The following is a 27,496-nucleotide window of genomic DNA, read 5'->3' as shown; positions in this document are numbered from 1 at the left end:
TAAACAAATTGTACTGTATATTCATACTAAGGAATAGCACCCAGCAATTTTAAAAAATGACCACTGCTACTGAGAATAAGGCTGAATCTTATAATCACATTGTTGGGGGAAAGAAGCTGGACATAAAAGAGCACAAAATGATGGTCTGGCTTACATGACGTTCAAAAATAAGTGAACTGATGATATTGGAAATCAAAATAGTGGCTACCTTTTCAGTGTAGTGACTGAGACAGGGCTGAGCTAGAATTGTTCTATATCTTGACCCAATAATGATTATGTGAGTACACACATATACAAAAGCTAATGGAGTTGCACTGTTAAGACTCGTGCATATTTGCTGTATACAAATTATACCTCATTTACAAAAATCTTTAGAGAGATGTAGAAATTTGGGGGATCTTTCTTAAATAAAGAAGTCAATACAGCTTAAATATAGTTGCAAACACTGATCTTTCTACTTTTTGAAAGCCTTTACATGCCACTAAAAAACTTACTTGTGTCATACTTAATAGAAAGTTAATTTTTTGTATTCATAGACTGAAAAACATATTGTATTATGCATTTGAAGTGTACATATTTACCAACTAGTAAAAATGTTTGACATGCAACTATCTTTGCTTTTCCAAGCCTTTCCTTCTTACGTTACGTTTCTTACTCTGTAATTCCGAGTGATTTGTAACAACAATTCTTGGAAATCATTCCTGAACGTCTCTGCTGGGAATCTTTCCTGTATACACCACAGAGACTTCATGTTAGAATCCTGGAATTTGGGAGCAGTGAGTGCCGGTTCAAGATCGCAGAACAAGGAGTGGGACCTGAGGGTCCCTGGCTCCCGGAACTTTGTCTCCTTCACCTGAAACTCGAGTCAACCCTCTCATCTTTCCAAACAGATGAAGCGCATCGAAAGGATTTTTTTTTTTCTTTCTTTCAGTAACAACTATGCTACCCAGCAGATTATTTGGGAACCATCTGCTGAGTCCTTGAGAACTGCCTTGGGGTGTAAAGCCAGGATGAAAATTGAGTAGAGAAGGCAGGGGCAGCTAGTGTTTTAATATGTAAATCCTGTTTTCATAATATTCCCAAAGTAATTTATTCGTTAATCCGACCGAAACTCCGCGGGGGTGGGGGGTCATGACTCGCTTTGGGGGAGAACGCGGGCGCATTTGCCAATCAGAGTTCACTTCATACATAAAAACCCCAAAAGAGTTAAAGATGCCACCCAGAAGCCTACAGTCTCCAGGGTCGGTCCCGGCAAGGACCGGAGGCACCTGGTGCCACCCTCGGGGCGGCAGACGCGGGCGGAGGGCCCAGCACCAGGGTGCGCGGGCCGAGCGGGTAGCGGGAGGGAGCGCAAGCGGCGGCCGGCCCGGCCCTGGACAGAGCCTCGACGAGCCCGCCCGCGGACTACCGGCCGGCGGTCGGGAAGCCGCCCGAAGTGGACAGCGACTTTAGAGAAGAGACAGGAGGACGTGGGGTGTGCAGGGCGGGGTCCGCCGGCCGGTCCCGGCGAGTCCGGAGGGCGCGCGGAGGGGAGGGGCGCGAGAGCGAGGGAAGGCGCGCGGAGGAGCGCGGCGGCGGGGACGGGGAGGCGGGCGCCGGCCACCGTGCGGGCTGGGGTGAGGCCGCGCCGGGGGCTGCGGGGGCTGCGAGCGGGCGAGCGGGGCCTTACCGAGCAGCGGCAGCCGGCCGCCGAGGCGCGCCAACGCCGGCATGGCCTCCGGAGCCCGGAGTCCCAGGCCGCGCCGGCCCAGCCCTGCGATGCCGCCCAGAGCGGCGCGCCCCGCGCTGCAGGTTGCTCGCTTTAGGATGCGCGTCACCGACCGCAAATTCCCTCGGACTGGTGCAAAGTGAAAGGGGGGAGGATCTCTCTCCGCACAGGCAGGGGCCGAGGCGGGCGCGCAGAGGTTGGGCCGAGCCGGTAGCGGGTGCCTGGCGCAGCGCCACGGCCGAGCCCACGTGCCTGCCGTGTCCGCAGCCAGCACTCCGGGCTCCGCGGCGGTGGCGGTAGGGATTGGGCACCGCGTCGCCGGGCCAGTCGCATGGGTTCGGCGGCTCGGCTGGGGAGGAGGCACGGCAAGAGCTGCCTTGCTCCCGAGAGTCCCTGAACACCTTCGTTTGGATACTGGAGCGTGGGGACATCAGAGAGCCAGAAAGCACCCTCCTCGCGCGCGGGTCTTTGAGGCCCCAGAATGGGAGCTAAATCTCGCTACACCTGCAACCCTGGCCTGCGCTCAGGCCAGCAGAGGGTCGCGGTCCACGCTCCGGGATCCTGACTGCCCACTGGTCTTGTCTTCCTCTCCATCGTCTAGGATGCCCAGGACCCAGTCAGCAGTGGCAGCAAGAAAAACAGGCTCGGCTTCAATGTCAACCCAGGCAATTCGGGAACCGAGAAGCAGCCAAAGAAACAAAAGCAAAACACAAGACAGTGCATCCCAGACGATGTTTTGAATTACCCATTCCATAATTTTTTGTTCTTCGTTGCATAATATTTCAAGTTGAAAATAATTATATTTGCAGTAAGTTGAAGTTGGGAAACCCCTGGATGCCAGTTCTGACTCCTCAGTTAACTAGCCTTTTGACCTTCACAAGCCATTGACCTTCACAAGCCATTTTTCTTTTCCGAGTCCCGTTTTACTTACCTTCAAATGAGGGGAGTGGGCCAAATGGTTTATAATGTGTCCCCAAATTCTAGGAATTTCATGCTTTTAATAATTTTTTAACAAAGCATGATACTGACAGTGTTCATTCTTGGTCATATGATCCTTTTTCTTGGCTGTAAACTATAGTAAAATAATCCCTCCATCCAGGGCATGATAGAAACTTTAAAAGTGTCTACTCCAGTGCAGCCACTGTGGAAAACAGTATGGTAGTTTCTCAAAGAGTTAAAAATAAAATTGCCGTATGATCCAGCAGTTCCACTATGGGTGTATACCCAAAAGAATTAAAAGCAGGGTCATGAAGAGCTTTTTGTGCACCCATATTCATAGCAACATTATTCAAATAGCCAAAAGGTGCAAGTAACCCAGATGTCCATCCCCAGATAAATGAATAAACAAAATAGAATGAATGGATAAACAAAATGTAGTGTATACATTCAATGGAATATTATTCAGACTTAAAAAGGGAGAAAATCCTGCCCTGACAGATATAGCTCAGATGGTTGGAGTGTCCTCCCCTGCACTGAGAGGTCACCAGTTCAGTTCCGGTCAGGGCACATACCCAGGTTGTGGGTTCCATCCCTAGTCAGGATTCGTACAGGAGAAAACCAGTCAATGTTTCTCTCTGTTTCTCTCTCCCCCTTCCTCTCTCTCTGAAATCTGACACATGCTAGAACATGGATGAACCTTGAGGACATGCTAAGTGAGCCAGTCACCCAAACTGTATGAAGCACCTAGAATAGTCACATTCATAGCGACAAAAAGAAGAATAGTGATTTCCAGAGGCTAGCAGAGGGGGAACAGAGAGTTGTTTCTAGAGCTCATGATATGAATGATGGCTATTATAAAAAAGCTGCTAGCCCTGGCCAGTGTTGCTAAATGGCTAGAGTGTCGGCCCTTGCACTAGAGGGTCTTGGGTTGGATTCCCGGTCAAGGGCATACACCTGGGTTGCAGGTTTAATCTCTTGGGCAGAAGGCAACCAATTGATGTGTCTCTTTCACATCGACATTTCTTTCTCTCCCTCCTTCTTCCCCTCCCACTCCTTCTAAATATCAATAGAAAAATACTCTTAGGTGAAAATTAACAGCAACAACAAATCGAGGTCAATAAATGCTCACTAACATAATAAACTGTAGTATATTTATATAATGAAAACCTATATAACCGTGGAAATGAATGGTCTACAGTTAACTGAAACAACATGGATGAATTTCAAAAACAAAATGTGGAAGGGGCAAAAAACAAATTATAGAATAATAGTGGTAAAGGCAAAATCACACAATATTCTCTTTAGGAAGATATTCATAATACGCATAAAGAAAGTGAAGGACTAATTATCGCAAAACTCAGGATAGTTCTTACCTCTAGAATGGGGTAGAAACAGAAGGAGACTTAGAGAAAGCAAACGGGATTTCTAAGGCACTGGCAATACTTGATTATCTTTTAACTTCTGTGATGGGGGCTGGATATTCATTTTATTATTAGTCTACAACTATAGTAGTTTCATATACTACTGTGAGTATGATGTATTTCACAATCAAAGAAAATATAAGCAGAAGCTTGACATAATACTGATACTTCTGAAGTAGTCTTATCTAGGCAAACAATATTTGAATCTGATTAAGATCCCAGATCCAACTACTAATTTATAGGAAACACATGGGACAGTAGAGCAGGGTTAACAACGACACAATAATAGATTCAGAAAATTCCAGACCCCAGGAAACTTCATAGAACAAATAACCTAGTTTCTTCCAAAAATGTGTAAGAAAAAAAGAAAGTGTTGGAAGGATAACCTATAGAAACCTAAAAGAAACCTAACACATATATCAAAAAATTCCAATGTGCAATTTAAAGATTTTACTTGGAGCCCGGCCAGTGTGGCTTAGTGGTTGAGCGTCAACCCATGCACCAAGAGGTTGCCAGTTCGATTTCCTGTCAGGGCACCTGCCCTGGTTGTGGGCCCAGTTCCCAGTTCAGAGCATGCACGATGTGGTCAGTCGATATTCTCTCTCATCGATGTTTCTATCTCTCTCTCCCTCTCCCTTCCTTTCTCTTTAAAAATCAATAAAGAAAATAAATAAAGATTTTACTTGGATTCTGATTTAAGCAAACTAGAAAAAATATATATAATTATTAAAATATGACCACTGATTTTATCTTTGACATTAAATTGGTTAAGCATTTTTATGTATGACAATAATATTATTGTTATGTATTTTTAAAATAGTTCTTATGTTTCTAGAAGTGCATATGAAATATTTACAGATAAAGTCATAAATGAGAAGGTTGAGGGGGGAGAAGGAAATTATAACTAATGAGTACAAGGCTTCTTTTGGGATGATGAAAATGTTCTAAAATTAGATTGTGGTAATGGTTGCACAACCCTGTAAATATACTAAAAACCACTAAATTATACACTAAATCGGTGAACTATATGGTATGTCAATTAGATTTCTATAAAACTATTAAAAATGATTTAAAGTCTGAGATTTTCTTCAAACCAACTTGGTGTTGGGGACTTGAGTGGAGCAATCAAAACTGACCATGTGTGACTGCTACTTGTGCTATTTGAGAGAAATAAAGTTTGATTGTATTTAATCCACTGGATCTTAAGATCTCTCTGTAGCAAGAGCTTAGCCTACACTCTATTTTTATTCCCACTATCCCTCCATGTATAACCCAAAGTTAGAATGATAGTAAACTAGAACTCCAAACTCCTATGTTCTGCCTGGTTTCCATTTCCTGATACTCCATGTTGTTCCTGCTTAGAATGACCATTCACCTTCTCACCATTTCCCCTGCCCCTTTCCGTCTGTCTAACTCTTGTTCACCTTCTAGATTCATGCAGGACTGCTCTAGCTTTCTCCCCACACTACCCTAGGTGTGAGTTAGGTAGATCCTCCTATTTCTTTTATTTAAAATAATTTTTTTTAAAAAATTACAGTTGACATACAATATTGTATTAGTTTAGGGTGTACAATCCAGTGATTAAACATTATATAACTTACTAAGTGATCATCCCGATAAATCTAGTACCCATCTAACACCAGATATAGTTATTAGAGTATTATTGACTATATTTCCTATGCTGCACTTTACATCCCTGTGACTATTTAGTAACTACCAATCTGTACTTCTTATTCCCTTTACCTTTTTCACCTATCCTCATTACCTCCCTCCTATCTGGCAACCATAAAAATGTTCTCTGTATCTATGAACTTGTTTCTGTTCTGCTTGTTCATTTCATTTTTTTCGATTCAATTGTTGATAGGTATGTATTTATTGCCATTTTATTGTTCATTTTTTTTATCCTTATTTTTCTTCTTAAAGAAGACCCTTTAAATTTTTATATAATACTGGTTTGGTGGTGATGAACTCCTTTAGCTTTTTATTGTTTGGGAAGCTCTTTATATGTCCTTTGATTCTAAATGATACTTGCTGGGTAAAGTAATCTTGGTTGTAGGTTCTTACTATTCATCACTTTAAATATTTCTTGCCACTCCCTTCTGGCCTGCAAAGTTTCTTTTGAGAAATCAACTGATAGTCTCCCTTATAGGTAACTAACTGCTTTTCTCTTGCTGCTTTTAAGATTCTCTTGGTCTTGAACCTTTGGCATTTTGATGATGATGTGTCTTGGTGTGGACCTCTTTGGGTTCATCTTGTTTGGGACACTCTGTGATTCCTGAACTTATATGTCTATTTCCTTCACCAGGTTAAGGAAGTTTTCTGTCATTTTTTTCAAATAAGTTTTCAATTTCTTACTCTCTCTTCTCTGACATCTCCATTATGCAAATGTTGAAGTTATACACTTGAAGTTGTCCCAGAGACTCCTTATGCTATCTTTACTTGGGAGGTGGGGGGGGGGGGTTCTTTTCCTTTTTGCTGTTCTGATTGGGAGTTTTCTGCTTCTTTGTCTTCCAAATCTCTGATATGGTCCTCTATTTCATCTACTTCACTATTGATTCCCTGTCATGTATTCTTCATTTCAGTTAATGTATTCTTCATTTCTGACTGATTCATTTTTATGTTTTCTATCCCTTTGTTGAAGTTCTCCCTAAGTTCATCTACTCTTCCTCTAAGTTCATTGAGCATCCTTTTAACCAGTGTTTTGAACTCTACATCTAGTAGATTGCTTGTCTCCATTCTGTTTGGTTCTTTTTCTAGAGTTTTGTCCTTTTCTTTCATTTGGGACGTGTTTCTTAGTCTCCTCACTTTGGCTGCTCCCTGTGTTTGTTTCTATGTATTAGTTAGAGCTGCTACATCTCACGAGCTTGGTAGAGTGGCCTTATGTAAGTAGATGTTCTGTAGGGTCCATTGTCATATTCTCCCCCATCACCAAAGCTGGTCACTTCAGGTGCACTGTCCCTTCTTCCCCCACCTCCCCACTTCATGTGGGCTGTGTACCCCTCCTGTTGTAGTTGAGCCTTAATTGCTATTGGCATGTCAGTGGGAGGGATTTACCCCCATGCCAATCAGCTGTAAGGACTACTATGGAGGGCCAGCTGTGCAGTGCCCTACTCTATGAAGTAGGGCTTACCTCAGCGGGACGCTGGTGACTCCTGAGTCTGGCCCTGAGTGTGTCACTTGTGGAGGTGGTTGGGTGGTACTTTGATGTGGTCTGAAGCTGTCCACTGGGTGCACTGGTTCTGGGGCATCCCAGGACGTGCAGGCCAAGGTCAGCCACCACCTGTATTCTACCCAGAGCCACCTGGCATGAACTCCAAAGCAATCTGCAGATGGCTGTTACTTGTGCTGGGCTTGGAGGTGCCTGTGAGAGGCCAAGCTGTGAACCAAGGCCAGCTGCCGCTAGTGCCAGGCCTGGGCCACTTAGCAAGGGGTACAATGTTGCTTGTTTTAGAGAATTTAGGAAAGTCTGAAGCATCACCCAGTACAAGTCATTTGTATGGAAAAGCTACTAGAAAACAACTTGATGGGCCCAAGAACTGGATGGGACAGGGTCTTAGGGGACTGGGCAAACAGTTTGACCCTGGTTGATGGAGATTCACATATGGCATCCATCTACCAGCTCTGTGGGGGCAGGGCTCAGAACAGAACCGATGGCCTCTGCCAGCACTTCTGTCTGGGAGAAAGCTGCCCCTCCAGCTCTCGCCCTGATGCCAGACAATTCAGTCTCTCCCTGTATATCCCTGGTGCCTTTCGAACTGCTGCCTGAACGCTGGAGCGCAAAGCGAGTGAGTCTGAGTAGTCCCTGCACAGGCCCTTTAAGAGAAACACCCGGGACTCCAGAAGCCCTCTGTCTCACTCAGCCACAATCCCCACTGCATTTTATAGCCAGAAGTTTTGGGGATTTCTCTTCCTGGCACTGGAACCCTGGACTAGGGGGCTTGGTGTGGGGCTAGAACCCCCTCACTCCTTGGGGGGAACCTCCACAGCTAAGAAATCTCAATTTTTATCCACCACCGTGGGTGTGGGATCAGCCCCTTCTGCTTCTCTGTCTCTCCTGCCAGTCTCCACGTGGCTTTTTTTGGGGGGGGGGGGGGACCAATCCTTCATTTACTGACAGTACAGTGATTTTGTATCTTAGCTGATAATCAAAGATGGCTATGTATTGAGTAAGAGAAGACAGATATAATCTCTCTTCCAGATATCACCTCTCAGAAGTCTGGGATAATCTGATTTTAAGAACTAGAATTGCATCTCCTGATAACTACATAGCAGTCATCATCCTGAGAACAGGAACAAGGCAAAGGAAGTGTACAGGACTTTGATTCTCCAACACAGATGCACATAAGATTCATTTATTAATGACCACATTTTGAAGTCAGCCATTTTGATTTAATATTTAAATAACAAGCTGTTTAATATTAAAGCAGAAGGTATTACCATAATGTGACAGAAGTTTAGTTTTATACATTAAATGCTTTTTTTTTAAATTCTCACCTGAGGATATTTTTCCATTTATCTTCAGATAGAGTGAGAGGGAGGGAGTAAGAAAGAGAAACATCTACTGGTCACCTCCTGCATGACCCAACCAGGGCCAGAGATGAACCACAACCGAGGTATGTGCCCTTGACCAGAATTGAACCTGTCACTCTTTGGTCATGATGTTCTACCTCTGAGCCAAACTGGCCATTAAATGCTATTTTTATTTAAACTAGTCACTCCTACTTGTTCTAAAATATGAGATGTGCTACACTACTGAAAAGCAAATGAGAGGACTTAGATTTTTTTTCCTATCTAGAGTTGGTTTAAACTCAAGTGAAGCCACGAATGTCCTTACCAGTAAGGACTGTTTTGACATGTCACTTCACAGTTTTGATACTGACACCCTTAATATTTACTCAAAACCAAAATAAGGGAAAGGGAATGAGTTCAGACAACTTTTTAAAAAAATATATGTTTTTAATAAAAATATGTTTTTATTGATTTTTAGAGAGAGAGATAAAAACATTGATGTGAGAGAGAAACATCAATCAGCTGCCTACTGCACACACACACACACACACACACACACACACACCCCGGCAATCAAGCCCACAGCCCGGGAACATGCTCTGACCAGAAATTGAACTGGGACCTTTCAGTCCATGGAAGGATGCTCGATCCACACCAGCTGGGCTGTTCAGACAACTTTTAAGTTGAGACCAGAATTCCCTCTTAAAGTATGCAGGCACTAATGTTCAATGCCAGTAGCACAGGCATGAAAAGAAAAACATTTCTAAAGATATGAAACTGCCAAATGGTTGTCATTTATACTCACTAACTTGTGGTATTAATTTTTTTGTTTTGAATCTTTAAAAAAAAAAAAAAAATCCTACCCCTAAGTCATCAAATACACCTAAATGGTTCAAGTCATGATGATTTAAAGTTCTGAAACTTTCCTTGTTTTGGTGAGTATTTAATTAAAATAAATCAGTATTTTATTCCATAGGAAGTTTTATATCAAAGCTCTTAAACAAATCATTTTTAAAAAATATTTACCCAAAGATATATATATATATATATATTTTTAATCTTTACCCAAGGATATTTTTCCATTTATCCTCAGCTAGAGTGGGAGGGGGAGAGAGACATGGATGTGAGAGAAGCACATCGATTGGCTGCCTCTTGCACGACCCCGACCAGGGCTGTGGACGAACTGCAACCGAGGTACGTGCCCTTGGCCAGAATAGAACCTGCAACTCTGGTCCGAGGGCTGATGATCTAACCAATCGGTTGTCTCTTGTACTCTCCCTGACTGGGGTTGAACTTGCAACCTAGCTATGTTCCCTGACCAGAAATCAAACCAGCAATCTTTTGGTGTACAAGATGACGCTTCACTCAATTGAGCCACCCAGCCAAGGCTAGTTGTAATTTTGATGTGATTGTGAAAGGATTTGAGTACCCGTTTACCGATGCTGCCATTTTAACCAGAAACAATCCTCTTATTTCTCATGTCTGCATATTGCACCATATGCTTGCCCCACTCTGAGCCACACCCCTAACTTTGATTCCCACTGTATTCCAAGACCTTAACACAATGACTAGCACAGAGTATGCTTTCATAATTCATTACATATTTGTTGCATGACTTGCTAATTTTTTGACAGGTTTCCAAAACCACTTTTTAATATAGAAATTTTCAAACATACACAGAAGTAGAGGGAATAATACAATGATACCTGTTTCCATCACTCGTGATCATTTTGCCTTTCCTAGGGATGGACAGAGTTCAAGAGCAGAGTATTTGGAGATAGTGCTTTAATTTGAAAAGGTTGCTTCAGTGAGGAGAAAGTCGATCACTGTGGCAAGCTGGTAAGGAGATACTTTGGAGCAAGTTGGTTTTTTTGGGGGGGAGGGTGTGTCTTCAAATCAGAGCTGGCATTTTCAAATGAAGAAGCAATAAAAGAAATAGTTATTCTTCATTTTCTCTTTCAAGCAACACTTATTAAATGCCTTCTATGTGCTAGGCACTGGAGTTACATAGATGAGAAAGATAATGCCTATATTCAAAGAGGTGTATAATCTACTACGGTTTGACAGTAACATAAACAAATAAACCAAAGTGTTCTGAGGACTTGGATGGAAACATGTGCCAGGTCCCGATGGACAGGATGGTCAAGTCTCTACAAAACATTCCCTCTGTTCCTGGGCCTTCGAGCCCTGGCTTGGCTTCCCTGTGCCCCGCTCCAATGCTGCTTATCTCCCAGCCCCACAGATGGTGGAGCCTGGAATGTGGGCATCCTTCTAGCTCTTCATTGCTACTTACACACCATTACCTCTTTTTTTTTTTCCTGGAAGGAAAAATATTTAAAATAAATACCAAAAAAAAAAAAAAAAAAAAAACTAAAACAAGGAACCTAATTCAAAGACCCAAAAAACATACTTTTCAATTTTAAAGATTTAAAATTCATAAAACTCAAATTTTATGCATATTAGTATAAAGGTCCAACATCTATGAAAGATTATTTTTAAGTATGAAAATTTGGAAAACATTGCTAAACCTTATTAATTGGAACCTACACTGAATCTACTTTAGTTAAGAAAAAAAGAGAGTTCACTTTTATTAGCACAAAAGATGGGGAAGGGCCCTGCCTGCTGTGGCTCCATGGTTAGAGCATCAGCTCACAGATCACAGGGTCTTGGGTTCGATTCCCAGGCAAGGAATACACTTGGGATATGGGTTGCATCTCTGGTCAGGGTGCATATGAGAGGCAAACGATCGATATTTCTTTCTCACACCAATGTTCCTCTTTCTCTTTCTCTCTCTCTCTCTCTCTCTCTCTCTCTATCCTTCTCCTTCTCCCTCTCCCTGCCTCTTCCTCTAAAATCAGAGCCTCAGGTGAGAATTTTAAAAAGATTAAACTTCTTGCCCTGCCAGTGTGGCTCAATGGATAGAGCATCATCTCATGGAGTGAGAGGTCCCGATTCAATTCCAGTCAGGGCACACACCTGGGTTGCAGGTTTGATCCCCAGTAGTGGGTGTGCAGGAGGCAGCCAATCCATGTTTCTCTCTCACATTGATGCTTCTCTCTCTCTCTCTCTCTCTCTCTCTCTCTCTTTCTCTCTCTCCCCTTTCCTCTCTCTAAAAGATAAATCAATAAAAACATATTAAAAATGTATATTAAAATTCTTAACCTGACCTACAAGGACTCCCTACCACACTCTTCCTCACCCCTTTGTGATTTTGCCATGCTGACCAGTCAGTGTGTAAAAACTCCCATGTTCCCCCTCAATATGGGAAGCCACATGCTGTTCTTTCTGCCTACAACAGCTTTGCTTCCTCCTCCACCTAGCTAACTTGCATCTATCCTTCACATCAATTCAAAGTTCACTTTCTCAGGGGAGTCTTCCTCTCTATCTCCCTAGGAGAAATAAGTTCCCTCTGCTATGTGCTATCAGAGAGAGCTCCATTATACTTTTCATGGAATGAGCACAATTGTGATTTTACATCTATTAGGGTGCCACCTGATTTTAAGCAAATGGAGAACAGGGAGCATGTCTGCTGTAGCGCAACATAACATGCTGTGCCTGGCATAACGCCTGGCAAATCATAGACACAGGAGGTCCTGCCCTGACAGTAACAGGAAAGGACACATAAATAGTGACCAAATTTTGTTTCAATTAGTGAAAAGGAGTTTGATTGGGGGTTCATCTTTAAAAATAAAATTTTAAATGATGTAAATGAATTTTATATTAGTTAAATAAGCTAGGTTATGACCAAATCTATATACATACTAAGTATTAGAACAACTAATTAATCATATATTTTGTTTTCAACAAACTCGCATAACTTAATAATACAGCAATGTTCATTTTTCCTTTTACCTTCACAAATTATAGGGGATAATTTTGGCCAAAATATTAGAAGCCTTCATCAAAATTTCCCCAAGACCTCCCTTAATCCTTTGATACTCAAATTATTCTTTCTTGAAACACTATTCTTTCTGGGCCTTGTCAACTTTTTTTTTAACATGAGTGATAGTATTTTATTTTCCATGTACCTGTCTCTGTGAATTGAAGAAAGTAGCCAAGGTATCTACCTGCCCCCCCCCTTTTAAATTTTTTTAGTTGATTTTTTAGAGAAAGAAGGGAGTGAAAGAAACATCGATGTGAGAGAGAAACACTGATCAGCCGCCTCCCGCATGTCCCCCACTGGAGATCGAGCCCACAACCCAGGCATGTGCCCTGACCGAGAATCGAACCAGGACCGCTCAGTCCATGGGACGATGCTCAGTCCACTGAGTCACACCAGCCAGGCCCTGCCTTTTTTCTTTTTTAAATAGAGTTTATTTTTTAGAGCAGATCTCAGATTTTTTTTCTTTTTAAGAGCAGATGTAAGTTTACAGCAAAACTCAGTAGAAAGTAGAGTTCCTATATAGCCCCACCCTCACTCCCAACACACACAGAGACTCCACCATAGTCAACATGTCCCACCAGAGGGGTACATTTGTTTCAATAGATGCACCTACATTCACATCATTATCACCCAAAGTCCAGAGTTTATATTAGGATTTATTCTTGGTGTTAATACATTCTACTGGTTTAGACAAATGTATAATATGTATCAGCCATTACAGTATCATACAAAGTAGTTTCACAGCCCTATAATATCCTCTGAGCTGGACCAGTTCATTTCCACCTGCCTCCCTAAAACCCCTGGCAACCATGAATATTATTACCTCTTTTTTTCCTTAAAAAAAAAAAAAAGTGTACATACTTAATACAAAAAAAATGGAAAGTACACAATCATGCACAAACACCTGTCAGTTCCGACTAGTAATTATTTCCAGTTTGTTGTCCATCCAGATCTCTCTCTCTCTCTCTCTCTATATATATATATATATATGTATATATATATAAAATTAAAATAAAAATAGGATCATCTTATACGTGCTCTTTTATTTTTATTTTATTTATTTTATTTTATTTATTTTAGAGAGAGAGGAAGGAGGAGAAAGAAATATCAATGTGAGAGAGAAACATGGATTGCCTGCATCCTGCACACCCCCTACTGGGGATCAAGCCCACAATCCAGGCATGTGCCCTGACTGGGAATCAAACTGGGACCTCTCAGTCCATGGGACGTTGGTCAATCCACTGAGCCACACCAGCTGGGCTATATGTGTTCTTCTATAGCTAACTTTCAAAAAATCAAATGACCATGTTGATTTTTCTACAAAGCTATTCTTTTTTTTTTTTTTTAAGTTTTTTTTCTTTATTGATATTTAGAGAGAGAGGAAGGGAGAGGGAGAAGGAGAGAGAAACATCAATGAGCGAGAACATTGGCTGGCCACCTCCTGCATGCCCTCCACTAGGGATTGGGCTCACAACCTGGGCATGTGCCCTGACCAGGAATCAAACCAGTGACCTCTTGGTGCATGGGTCAATGCTCAACCACTGAGCCACACCAGTCAGGCGACAGAGTTATTCTTAATGGTTAAAAATTTCATCATACGAGACTTCCAGTCAAGATGGCAGGTAGGTAAACGCAGCATTGCGTCCTCCCACAACCACATCAAAGTTACAACTAAACTACAGAACAACCATCATTCAAAACCGCCTGAAATCAAGCTGAATGGAATTAAAGCAGCAGCCACGTCAAGACTGGTAGGAGGGGCGGAGGCGGACGGGCTGGTCCCACACCCACATGTGGCGGATAAAATTCAGGAGGACACCTCGGCTGGGAAGGTCCTCCCTGAGGACTGAGGGGTCCCCTCCCACACCAGGTGCCCAGCTCAGGGTTCCAGTGCCAGGAAGAGAATCCCCATACCTTCTGGCTGGAAAAACCAGCGGGAACTGAGGCTGCTGGAGCCCCAGGCAGCTCCTCTTAAAGGGCCCACGCATGGACTTACTCGGACTCGCACCTTCCAGGCCCCAGCGTGGGGGAGGCAGCTTGAGAGACACCAGAGACATATGGGGAAGAACTGACTTGTTTGGCATAAGAGCGAGAGCTGAAGAGGAGGCTTTCTCCTAGACAGACGTGCTATCAGAGGCCTTTTTTTCTTAGGTGAGCCCTTCCCTGGGGTGGCAGGCGGCTGCCATATCTGGGACTCCAGCAACCTGGCTCACACTGTTTGTCCCACCCTGGTGATTCCCTGAGGCCCCGCCCCACCCAACTTTCAGGCCCACCCAAGCTATTGCCAGTTGTTTTGCCATAAGATTGGCCTGTTTTGGATCCTGCTTCAGGTTTTCATAAATTCTTTCAAACAAGCAACATCTGGTCTCAGCTAACCCCATACTTCTCATTAAGTAATACATAAAAACAAACACAGGGAGGCAGCCAAAATGAGTAGACAAAGAAACAGGTTCCAAATAAAACAACAGAACAAAACTCCAGGAAAAGAACTAAGCAAAATGAAGACAAGCAACCTAACAGATGCAGAGTTCAAAACACTGCTTATAAGGATGCTCGATGAACTTAGTGAGAACCTTAATAAACTTAGTGAGGGCCTCAAGAGCATAAAAAAGGAGAAGTCAGAAATGAAGGAGGCACTAACTGAAATAAAGAATAATTTACACAGATTCAATAGAAGAGTAGGTAAAGCCAAGAAGCAAACCATTGATTTGTAATATAAGGAAGCAAAAAACACCCAATATGAACAGCAAAAAGAAAAAAGAGTCCAAATAAATGAGGACAGTGTAAGGAGCCTCTGGGACAACTTCAAGTGTGCCAATATTCGCATCTTGGGGGTGCCAGAAGGAGAAGAGAGAGAACAAGAAATCAAAACCCTATTTGAAACAATAATGGCAGAAAACTTTCCTAACTTGGTGAAGAAAACAGACATACAAGTCCAGGAAGCACAGAGAGTCCCAAACAAGATGAACCCCCAGAGTCCCACACCAAGACACATCATTATCAAAATGCAAAAGGTTCAAGACAAAGAGAGAATCTTAAAAGCAGCAAGAGAAAAGCAGTTAGTTACCTACAAGGGAGTTCCCATAAGACTGTCAGCTGATTTCTCAAAAGAAACTTTGCAGGCCAGAAGGGAGTGGCAAGAAATATTCAGAGTGATGAAAAGCAAGAACCTACAACCAAGATTACTCTATCCTGCAAAGCTGTCATTTAGAATCGATGGCCATATAAAGACTTTCCCAGACAAGGAAAAGCTAGAGGAGTTCATTACCACCAAACCATTATTATATGAAATGTTGAAGAGTCTTCTTGAAGAAAAAGATAAAAAGTATGAACAAACAAAATGGCAATGAATACATATCTATCAACAATTGAATCTACAAACAAAATGAACAGGCAGAACAGAAGCATTCTCATAAATACAGAGAACATTTTGTTGGTTGCCAGATGGGAGGGGGGTTGGGGGAATTGGTGAGAAAGTTGAAGGGATTAAGAAGTACAAATTGGTTGTTACACTGACAAGCCTTAAAGGGAAGGGGGGGTGGGGAGGTGAGAAGAGATAAACCAAAGAGCTTATATGTGTATATGCATAATCAATGGACACAGACAAGTGTGGGGAAAGGCAGGAGGGGGGCAGGAGTGGGGAGGAGGGGGTTAATAGGGGAAAAATGAGGAACAGCCGTAATACATTCAACAATAAAGATAAATTTTTTAAAAAATTTCATCATATGGATGAATCACAATTTATGTAACCAGTCCATGTTGTTAGGTATTTTACTGCTCTTTTTATTTTAGTTAATATTCAGTTACAGTTGCAAATTTTAGAATTTAGTTTTTTGAAGCTTTTGAGCTCAACTTACAAATATTATTTCAGTTATAAATCTAATATAGTTTTAAAAATATTTTTTTGTTAATTTTTAGAGAGACTGGGGGAGAAAGAGAGAGAAACATCAACATGAGAGCAAAACATTGATTAGCTGCATCCTGCATGCCCCCCGCACCCCACTGGGGATGGAGCCCACAACCCAGCCATGCGCCCTGACTGGGTATCTAACCAGCAATCTCTTGATACACAGGATGACGCTCAACCAACTGAGCCACACCAGCCAGGACAAATCTAGTATAGTTTGTGCTGAAATTTAAAAACCTCATTTTCACTTCTACTTGATTAATACTTATACATTTCAACTATTAATTTTAAATTTATTATTAAATCTCCCTAAACATTCAACACTTTTACCAAATTCTCTTAGACTCAGACTATAAGTCACACATTCAGTAAGTATACTCCTCAATAGCATTTCAAACACCTAATCAAGTCTAATCAAACTCCCTCAGCATTTAAGGAGTGTTTACACGCATAATAAGGCAAAACTTGTAGATTTAATTATCAGATTCCCTTAAATAAACATTGATTATAAATTTAATTAGTTAAATATGGCTAAGTACTTATTTTTAAATATAAGTTTAATATGTAAGGTTCTCTTACATATCAATATCTCAAATGATGAATAAAACAAACCATAACAATGATTACAATACATATACAATACCTGTATAAAAACATTAACATTGTACTTTGACATCAATTTTTAAATCATCTAACAACTTATTTTTGCGCTTTCCCAGACTTGCAAATTTACTTATCCAAGAGAAGCTCAGGATGACTGTGACATGTATTTAAGATAATAGATTATAATTTTGGCATCAGGAGATGAGAACCTGGGTACACCTTCCAGAATAATCCACACAGGCGAGTCTTTACTTGGCTGATCACTTCTTCAAACCATTTTCGAAAAATTAAAATCCAGTACATTATATATTCCTCTTAGCCACTGCCAACGTTTTTTCACAATTTACCAGTTCATTTCTTGAAAATCCTTTATCTATGAAATCTTAAATTTCATACACCAACCTATCAGCAACTCTCAACCCCTCTCTGGTCTGCACCTTAATTTAAGTCTAATTAGATCTGTGTGATTGACAATCCGCTGGGGTTAGTCTGGAAGGTGAGCCTCAGCAGACTTTTAAAGGAAGGAGAGAGTCAAATGTTAATTGATAGAGAGAAATGTAAAGTCTCTATTATCAATCAAGATGACTTCTAAATGATAGTCCTTTAGGAAGAGTGCAGTGGAGGAGTCTGGTCATAGCAAAAGCTCCTGTTGGGGTAGAGTGAGGGATGAGTTAGTTAACAAAAGGAGGGGCATTGATTTTATAGAAGGGCTTTCTTTTGAAATGGGAATTGAATGTCATTCTCAGAACAGCACAAGTTTTCATGCTAGGGAAAAGCAGCAGTAATGCTTAATCCCTGCCAGTTACATGGAAAAGTCTTGAAAGATGACTGCCACTTGCCTACAAACAAAACCTATTTCTGAGCACTTCAGGCTATAGATTTTGAAATACAAGTTTCAGAGAATTAAAAAAAATTTTTTTTTTCTTTATTGATTTTAGAGAGAGATAGAAACATTGATGAGAGAGAACATCGACCTGCATGCCCCCCACTGGGGATCGGGCCCACAACCTGGGCATGTGCCCTGACCAGGAATCAAACTGGCGACTTCTTGGTGCATGGGTCGACATTCAACCACTGAGCCACACCGGCCAGGCTCAGCTAATTTTTATAAAATTTAATTTATTAGGGTACCATTGGTTAATAAAACCATACTGGTGCCCGGCCAGTGTGGTTCAGTGGATTAGCGTTATCCCACAGACTGAGAGTCCTGGTTCAATTCCTAGTCAAGGCACATGCTGGGGGTGTGGGCTCCATCCCCAGTAGGGGGCGTGCAGGAGGCAGTAGATTTATGTTTCTCACATCGATGTTTCTCTCTCCCCCTGCCTCCCTCTCTAAAAAAAATCTATGAAAACATATTATAAATAAATAAAACCATACAGGTTTTAAGTATACAACTTTGGACTGCATCCTGCACTCACTGTCCAAAGTCTCTTTTTGACTCACTGTCTCCATTTATTCCCCTTTGCTCTCTTCCACCTCCCAAGTTTCAGAGAATGTTAATGACACAATTATGATTTTAGGGATGAACCATATTTTCTACATTTTGGGTTTTGTTTTGTTTTGTTTTTTTCTCTCTCAAAAGTTATGAACATAATCCTCGCCCTGGCCGGGTACCTCAGTTGGTTGGAGCCTTGTCCCATACACCAAAGGTTTGATTCCCGTCAGGGCACATACCTAGGTTTCAGATTTGATCTCTGGTCCTGGTGTATTGAAGGCAACCAATTGATGTTTCTCTCTCATATTGATGTTTCTCTCTCTCTCTCTCTCTCTCTCTCTGTGTCTCTCTCTCCCCCCCCTCTCTTCCCCCCTTCCTCTCTCTCCAAAATCAATAATCATATCCTCAATTGAGGATTAAAAAAATTATGAATATAATCTTAAAAGTCCCAGCATTTCAGCAAACAATAACCTGATGTCTTCAGTTAGTATTACAATACACACATACATAGGTAACAAAACATTTGAGTACATCTCTAGATGCATTGGTATCCTTTTTTTTTATCCTCACCCGAGGACATTTTTCCATTTTTTGTTCAGGTAGAGTGGGAGGGAGAGAGAGGAACAGAGAGAGAGAGAGAAACATCGATGTGAAAGGGACACATCGAGTGGCTGCCACCCGCACAACCGACCAGGGTCGGGGACAAACGGCAACCGAGGTACGTCCCCTTAGCGGGAACCGAACCCGGGTCTCTCAGGACCGCAGGCCGACGCTCTAACCGCTGAGCCAAACCGGCCAGGGCGGTATCCATTTTTAAAAGAGTTATTTTAACTAAAGATCATCTTTGCTTTGGTCTCAATTATTGAAGGGATCATTAACTGATTTTGGTTAAGGTTAAAATGGTTCACGACTAGCTTATTCCCTGGATAGGCAGTCTTTAAGATGGTCCCAAAGACCCCACCTCCTAGTATTCATGCTCCTGTGTAATAACCTCTCCTTCTATGGGCTAGACCTAATGAATCAATTCTCACACAGAAAATGGCAAAAGTGACAGTATGCCATTTCTGAGGTTAGCTTCAAAAACATGGAGGCTTTTATCTATCTTCTTCGTCCTCTATCCTCTCATTCACCTGCTCTGAGGGAAGTCTGATACCACATTGTGAGCTTCCCCGTGAAGAGGTCCATGTGGCAGAAAACTAATGTCTCTGGCCAAAAGTCAGTGAAGCCACGAGACCTAACAACAGCCACGCCGTGTGAGTTAGAGGGTGGTCCTCCCCAGTCAGGCCTGCAGGCCTGGCTTTCACCGAAGCCTGTGGGAAACTGAGACAGATGAACCCACCTAAGCCACACCCGATTCCCACCCAGAGAAACTGTGATAACTGGTTCTTGTTTTAAGCTGCTAAATTTTGGGATAATCTGTTAAGAAGCAATAGGTAACTAATAAACTCCCCTTTCTTTAAACTATATTCAAATCTTAATTTAAAAAACTGAGAAATGTATGGAACTTGGGTCAAGCAGGAAATCATTAAATTCTATGAAAGGATGAAAGTTGGAGTGTGTTGAAAATAAAGAACAAAGAGAATTTACTAGTGATCATGTGTAAAAAAATATGTTGTTATTCTAGCATCAGTATACATTTCCATTGGGTTGACGTTTTTTAGTAGGATAAACATTTGTGTTGATCCATCCACGAAGTCTTTAGGCTCAATGGCACACATGTGTGCACTGTTTGGGGTGTGTGGGGTGACTGATAGCTAAAGAAATGGTAAGAACAAATGGCTCAGGTGAATTAAAACTGAAGTCATAGGCTTCCTGAGGTCAAGGAATAGATAAACACCATTTTTACTATCTCCGGTCTCTAGCACAGAGCTGTCCAGTAGAAATATAATGCAAGCCACATATGCAATTTAAAATTTCGAGTAGCCACATTTTTAAAAGATAAAAAGAAACAGGCAAAGTTAATTTTAATATTATATTTTATTTAACCTCAAATATAAAAAGTATTATCATTTCGGTATGTAATCAATATATTAATTAGCTATATCGGTGATTTTTGTGGTGACTCTTCAAAAGTTAGTGCATATTTTACAACTACAGCCCATCTTAATTTAAATGCTAAATTATTATTTTTTTTTTTAATTCCTCACCCGAGGATACTTTTCTATTTATCATCAGATAGAGTGGGAGGGAGGGAGAGAGAGACAAAGAGAAACATCAATGTGACAGAGCCACATCAACTGGTTGCCTCCCGCACGACCCAACCAGGGCTGAGGACCAACCGCAACCGAGGTACATGCCCTTGGCTGGAATCGAACCCCTGACTCACTGGTCTATGGGCCTACGCTCTAACCACTTGAGCCAAACTGGTCAGGGCAAAAAAATGCTAAATTTTTATTGTAACTACTTGAACTGTATTTGCACTTTATAAAATGTAGAGTAAAAAAGTAGATTTGCACTCCCAAATTGTCCCAAACATACTTAAAAGTTTACCAGTAACTGAATTCGGTATCAGTTCTTAAATTTAAATTCATTAAAATTAAGTAAAATAAAAAATTGAATTCCTTAGTCACACTAAGCCGCCTGTCAAGTGCCCACAGTGTGCCGGTGGCTGCCGTGCTGCGTAGCGCAGCTCTTGCACACAGTGGGCGTTCAATAAATGGCTGCTGCGTGAATAAATTTCGCAACATTATTTCACCAATTAAATTAGCCATGAATTAAACTGAAAAAAAGCTGCCTGGAATTTCTTCCAGAAAAATAATTATTGGTAATAATTATCAGTTAGTATCAACCAGAATATTTTCCGTATTATGTGGTTTTCTTATATCAAGACCCACCATGCTCCACACAGTGAAATTTGAACTCTGGGTTACCAGGGACTTCCTCTGAAATGTTTAAATTCTTTGAGAACATTTATTTGTACTTTGGACTTGAGATAATTTTGGGATTTAAAATTGTCTACTAATAAATATGGGAATGATTAACATCCAGAAATTGAAGGCATTCTTTTTTCTTTTTATCCTCACCCAAGCATATTTTCCTATTTATCTTCAGATAGAGTGGGAGGAGGAGGCAGAGAGAGAGAGAGAGAGGGAGATAGAGAAACATCGATGTGAGAGAGTCACATTGACTGGTTGCCTCCCGCACGAGCCCGTCACGGCCAGGAAAGAACTGCAACCGAGGTGACCACCCTTGACCAGAATCGAACCCGAGACTCACTGGTCCATGGGCCAAAGCTCTAACCACTGAGCAACCAGCCAGGGCTCGAAGGCATTCTTTTTTTTTTATCCTCACCAGAGGGTATTTATCTTCAGATAGAGAGGGAGGGAGAGAGGGAGGACGAGAGAAAGAGAAACATCAACGTCAGAGAGACACATCAACTGGTTGCCACCCACACAATCCCAACCAGGGCCAGGGACAAACTGCAACTGAGGTATGTGCCCTTAGGGGGAATCAAACCCGGGTTTCTCTGGTCCGCAGGCTGACATTCCAACTGCTGAGCCAAACTGGCCAGGGCTCGAAGGCATTCTTATACACCGATAATGAACACTCAGAAAGGGAAACTAAAAAAACAATCCCAGCCTGGCCAGTGTGGCTTAGTGCATTGAGCATTGTCCCATGGACTGGGAGGTACGGGTTCAATTCCCGGTCAGGGCACATGCCCAGGTTGCAGGCTCAATCTCTGGTGGGACACATGCTGGAGGCAGCTAATTGATGTTTCTCTCTCCAAGATGTTTCTATCTCTCTCTCTTCCTTCCTCTCTCTCTAAAAAAAAAAATCAATAAAGACATATATTTTTAAAATTTTTATTATTTTCTTTATTGATATTAGAGAAAGAGGAAGAGAGAGAGAGAAATATTGATGAGAGAGAACATCGATTGGCCACCTTCTGCATGCCCCCCACTGGGGATTTGGCCCACAACCTGGCTATATGCCCTGATTGGGAATCCAACTGGCGACCTCTTGGTGCATGGGATGCTCAACAACTGAGCCACAATAGCTGGCCTCACTTTCTCAATTCTTTCTCTCTCTCTTTAAAAACTACCATCCCATTTACCATTGCAACAACAACAACAAAAATAAGATACCTAGGAATAAACTTAACCAAGGAGGTAAGAGACGTGTTCTCAGAAAACTACAGCATATTGAAAAAAGAAACAGAGGAAGATATAAAAAAAGTGGAAGCATATACCATGTTCACGTATTGGAAGAATCAAAATGTCCATACTACCCAAAGCAATCCATAGATTCAATGCAATCCTTATTAAAGTACCAATGGCATCTCTCAAGTATTTTATAGAGTATGTCACAGAACAAATACTCCAAAAGTTTATATGGAACCAAAAAAGACCCTGTATAGCCACTGCAATCTTGAAAAAGAAGAACAAAGTTGGAAGGATCACAATACCAGATATCAAGTTATATTACAAACCATCATAATCAAAACAGCCTGGTACTGGTGTAAGAACAGGCATATGAATCAATGAAACAGAGCAGAGAATCCAGAAATTGACCCAAGACACTATGCGCAATTAATATTAAACAAAAGAGGCAAGAACATACAGTGGAGAAAAAATAGTCTCTTCAATAAATTGTGTTGGGAAAATTGGACAGGTACATGTAAAAAAAAAAGAAACTAGACCACCAACTTACATCATACATAAAATTAAAGTCAAAATGAATAAAAGACATAGCCTGGCCAGTGTGGCTCAGTGGTTGAGCGTCGACCCATGCAGCAAGAGGTTGCCGGTTCAATTTCTGGTCAGGGCACATGCACAGGTTGTGGGCCAAATCCCCAGTGAGGGGCATGCAGGAGGCGGCCAATCATTGTTCTCTCATCAATGTTTCTATTTCTTTCTCCCTAAAATCAATAAAAAAAATATTTTTAAATAAATAGAAGACTTAAATGTAAGTCATAAAACCATAAAAATCCTAGAAGAAAATGTAGGCAGCAAAATCTCTGATATCACACATAACAAAATTTTCACTGATAAAGCACCTAGGGCAAGAGAAACAAAAGAAAAAAATGAATAAATGGAAGTACATCAAACTAAAAAGCTTCTGCATGGCAAAAGAAACCAGCATCAAAATGAAAAGGGAACCCACTCTCTGGGAGAACATATTTGTCAATGATACATCAAATAAAGGGTTAATATAAAAAATACATAGAGTACTCATACAACTCAACAAAAGGAAGACAAACAATCCAATTAAAAAATGGGCAGAGGACCTGAATAAACACTTCTCCAAACAGGACATACAAATGGCCAAGAGACATATGAAAAAATACTCAATGTCACTAATCACCAGAGAGCTATAAATTACAATGACTATGAGATATCACCTCACACCTGCCAGAATGGCTGCCATCAACAAATCCTCAAACAAGTGCTGGTGAGGGTGTGGAGAAAAGGGGACTCTACTACACTGCTGGTGGGAATGCAGACAGGTGCAGCCACTATGGAAAACAATATGGTTTTTCCACAAAAAATTAAAAATGGGATTGCCATTTGACCCAGTGATTCCACTTCTAGGAATATATCCTAAGAAGCCTTAAACACCAATCAGAAAGAATATATGCACCCCTATGTTTATAGCAGCACTATTTACAATAGCTAAGATTTGGAAACAGCCTAAGTTCCCATCAGTAGATAAATGGATAAAAAAGCTGTGGTACATTTACACAATGGAATACTATGCAGCTGTAAACAAGAGAGATCTCTTACCCTTTAAGACAACACGAAGGACCTGGAGAGTATTATACTGAGTGAAATAAGTCAGAGAAAGAACGTACCACATGATCTCACTTATTTATGGACTATCATGAACAAAATAAGCTGACAATCAAAATAGATCCAGAGACATGAAAGTAGGGAACAGATTGACAAACCTCAGAGGGAAGGAGGGTAGGGGGTTTGGGAAGAGATAAACCAAAGAACTTATATGCATAACCAGTGGACACAGGCAATAGTTTGGGGAAAGCAGGAGGGGTTGGGAGTGGGGAGAAGGGGGTCAATAGAGGAAAAAGGGGGGACATCTCTAATACTTTCAACAATAAAGATAAAATAAAATAAATAAATATGGGGATGAACATCAAAATGACTAATGAATCATGAATGGCAAAAAAAAACCCATCATTCTGAGAGTTGAAATGACAAGTAACTTTTCAAAAACATTTCAGCTGATATTACCTTCACACCAAAACATTATTACATTGATTTTAGATATTTCTGAAACCACATAGATTACCCCCCACACACACACACACTTTCAATCTTCCATAGCTTTACTGAAATAGATCAGAAGTTTATATTTTAAATTGGGGTACAGTGTTCACCTTGAAAGACTGCAAAAGACAGACAGTGAACACACGCCATTTCTGGATGAAAATGTTTGTGTTATCAGTTACATTATCTTTCTGAAGCTAAAGCCATTTGGTAATAGGGGAAGGGGATTGTACAAGTATTAATAGAATGTTAACATGCTTAGGCTGAGTTTCCAAATCTAAGGGGAAGGCTAAGGCTTAAAAAGTGTAGTGGTGGACCTCAGAGAGCCCGCGACGCACATCAGCTGACTGCGCCGGTGCAGCTGTGCCCACTGCAAGTTTTTGAAACATGAATCCTTCACTCTTCCTGACTGAGCTTTGCTTGCAAGTAGCCTCAGTTGCTCCAAAAGTTCATGGAAGTTTAGACCCATAATAGTACCAGTGGATAGCAACTCACAGGGAAGATTATGGAGCGAATGAAGAAGTACAGAGGAGAGCACTGTGGGAAATACGGAAAAGACTGAATTGCACAATCAGAAATACAACCAGCTTCACCATGGCAATGAATGCCTTCGGTGACATGGGCAGTGAAGATTTTAGGCAGGAGATGTATGGCCTTCCAAACTAGAAGCACAACAAGGGGAATGAGTTCTGAGGACCTGTCCTTGCAGAGATCTCATGTGGACTGGAGAGAGAAAGGCTGTGTAGCCCTGGCCAGTTTGGCTCAGCGGTTAGAACGTTGGCCTGCTGTCTGGAGGAGAGAAAGGCTGTGTAACTCCCGTGAAGAATCGGGGGCTGTGTGATTTTTGTTGGGCTCATAGTGCAACTAGTGTCCTAGCAGGACAGATGTTCTGGAAAACTGGCAGACTTATTCCACTGAGTGAACAGAACCTGGTAAACTGCTCTCGGCCTCAAGGCAGCAAAGGCTGCAAGGGTGGCTATGTGGATTATGCCTTCCATAATGGACCAGAGGAATTCCTCTTCCTGGACTAAGAGGAACCCTAGCACCACGTAAAGGTTGAATCCTGCAAATATGAACCCCAATATTCTGCTGCCAATGACACTGACTTTGTGGACACCCGTAAGCGGGAGAAGTCCCTTATAAAGGCAGTGGCAATTGTGGACTCCATCTGTTGGTATAGATACAGGCCAGATATCTTCCAATTCTATAAAGACGGAATCTATTATAAAGACCTGGATCATGGTGTTCAGGTGGTTGGCTTTCACTCTGAAAGAGTAGATTGGATAACAATAAATATTGGCTTGTCAAGAACAAGTAGGGTATAGACTGGGCCATGAATAGCTATACGTGAAGATGGTCAAAGAATGGAACAACGTGTGTCAGCACCATAACCAGCTGTCCTATCACCCCCTGGTGATGAAGAAGGACTTAACAGAGAACAGAATATCCAGAGGCAAAATTTCATCTTAAAACTGACCAGACCTTGCCCTGGCCATGTGGCTCAGTGGCTTGCACACAGAAGAGTCAAGGGCATAAGCCTGGATTGCAGGTTCGATCCCTGATCCCCAGGCCTGGTCAGGGAATGTGCAGAAGGCAACAAGTGGATGTGTCTGTCTCATGTTGATGTTTCTCTCTCCCCTCCCTTACTCCCTTTGACTTTCTCTAAAAATCAATGGAAAAAATATTCTCAGGTGAGGATTAACAAAACAATCAAATAAACAAAAAACGTGACCAGACCTTATTGTGTGGGGTAAATCATTGAAGATCCAAGTTCTGATTTGAATTAGGTGACATTTTACACTGGTAAATGTTATCACTTTAGTTACTGCTGCAAACAGCTTTGTGTGATTGACTTGGCTAATATGGAATTTTCATGTTTTAAAGGATGTATAAAGTTTTAGCTTTTAAAATGAAACTTAATTTCAAAGTAAAAAAAAAGAAAAAGTAGTGGGTTTTTGCTCTTTTGTTTCCTTCCTTCCTTCCTTCCTTCCTTCCTTCCTTCCTTCCTTCCTTCCTTCCTTCCTTCCTTCCTTCCTCCTTCCTTCCTTCCTTCCTTCCTTCCTTCCTTCCTTCCTTCCTTCCTTCCTTCCTTCTCTCTCTCTCTCTCTCTCTCTCTCTCTCTCTCTCTCTCTCTCTCTCTCTTCTTTTCTTCCTATCTAAATTAAAAACCAACTATTTAAAGCTAAGTTGAGTTTGTCCCCGGCCCTGGTTGGGTTGTGTGGGTGGCAGCCACTCGATGTGTCCCTTTCATGTTGATGTTTCTCTCTCTCTCTCTCTCTCTCTCTCTCTCTCTCTCTCTCCCCCTCCCTCCCACTCTATCTAAACAAAAAATGGAAAAGTGTCCTCGGGTGAGGATAAAACAAACAAACAAACAAAAAAAAACAAATAAAGCTAAGTTGACCCTGAAAGTTGAGGGTACATACATGTCATAGTATAATTATAAGCACCAAACACTTTTTCCTTCAGTGATAGAAACTCCCAGCCACCCCCACCCCCCCACTTACCTGATCACCATGCAGTTTTCATTTTTGACTTTTAAATTTTGTTTAGTTCGACAGATACATTTTCTTAGTTTCAGCAGGTAATTTATATACTTTTTGAAGGAAATATTTGTTGGTTGGGAGATCAAATTAAAAGGCAGGGAAGCCCTGGCCAGTTTGGCTCAGCAGTTGGAGTGTCGGCTCGTGGACCAAAGAGTTGCAGCTTTGATTCCCTGTCAAGGGCACCCACCTTGGTTTCGGGTGTCAGGGACATGTGGTTGAGACACATCTAGGTTTCTCTCTCTCCCTCCCTCCCACTCTTTCTAAAAATAAAAAAGTCAATAGAAAAATATCCTTGGGCAAGGATTAAAAAATACATTAATTAAA

General features: G+C 41.5%; 1 protein-coding gene and 1 pseudogene across 1 annotated transcript in view; one reads left to right on the top strand and one right to left on the bottom strand.

Moving 5' to 3' along the window:
• FLT3 (fms related receptor tyrosine kinase 3) overlaps window positions 1-1,715 on the bottom strand; it is a 67,438-nt gene extending 65,723 nt beyond the window's left edge. Inside the window, exon 1 of the mRNA XM_036253097.1 lies at window positions 1,670-1,715. Coding sequence (XP_036108990.1) covers window positions 1,670-1,712 — 43 coding nt within the window. The 5' untranslated portion in view covers window positions 1,713-1,715. The remainder of the gene's footprint in view (window positions 1-1,669) is intronic.
• LOC118623823 lies at window positions 1,711-25,947 on the top strand (annotated as a pseudogene).
• Window positions 25,948-27,496: the final 1,549 nt, after the last annotated feature.

The sequence above is a fragment of the Molossus molossus genome, unplaced genomic scaffold (genome assembly GCF_014108415.1).
Source record: "Molossus molossus isolate mMolMol1 unplaced genomic scaffold, mMolMol1.p scaffold_m16_p_10, whole genome shotgun sequence".
Classification (NCBI taxonomy): domain Eukaryota; kingdom Metazoa; phylum Chordata; class Mammalia; order Chiroptera; family Molossidae; genus Molossus; species Molossus molossus.
This window is presented reverse-complemented; position numbering and strand designations above follow the sequence as displayed.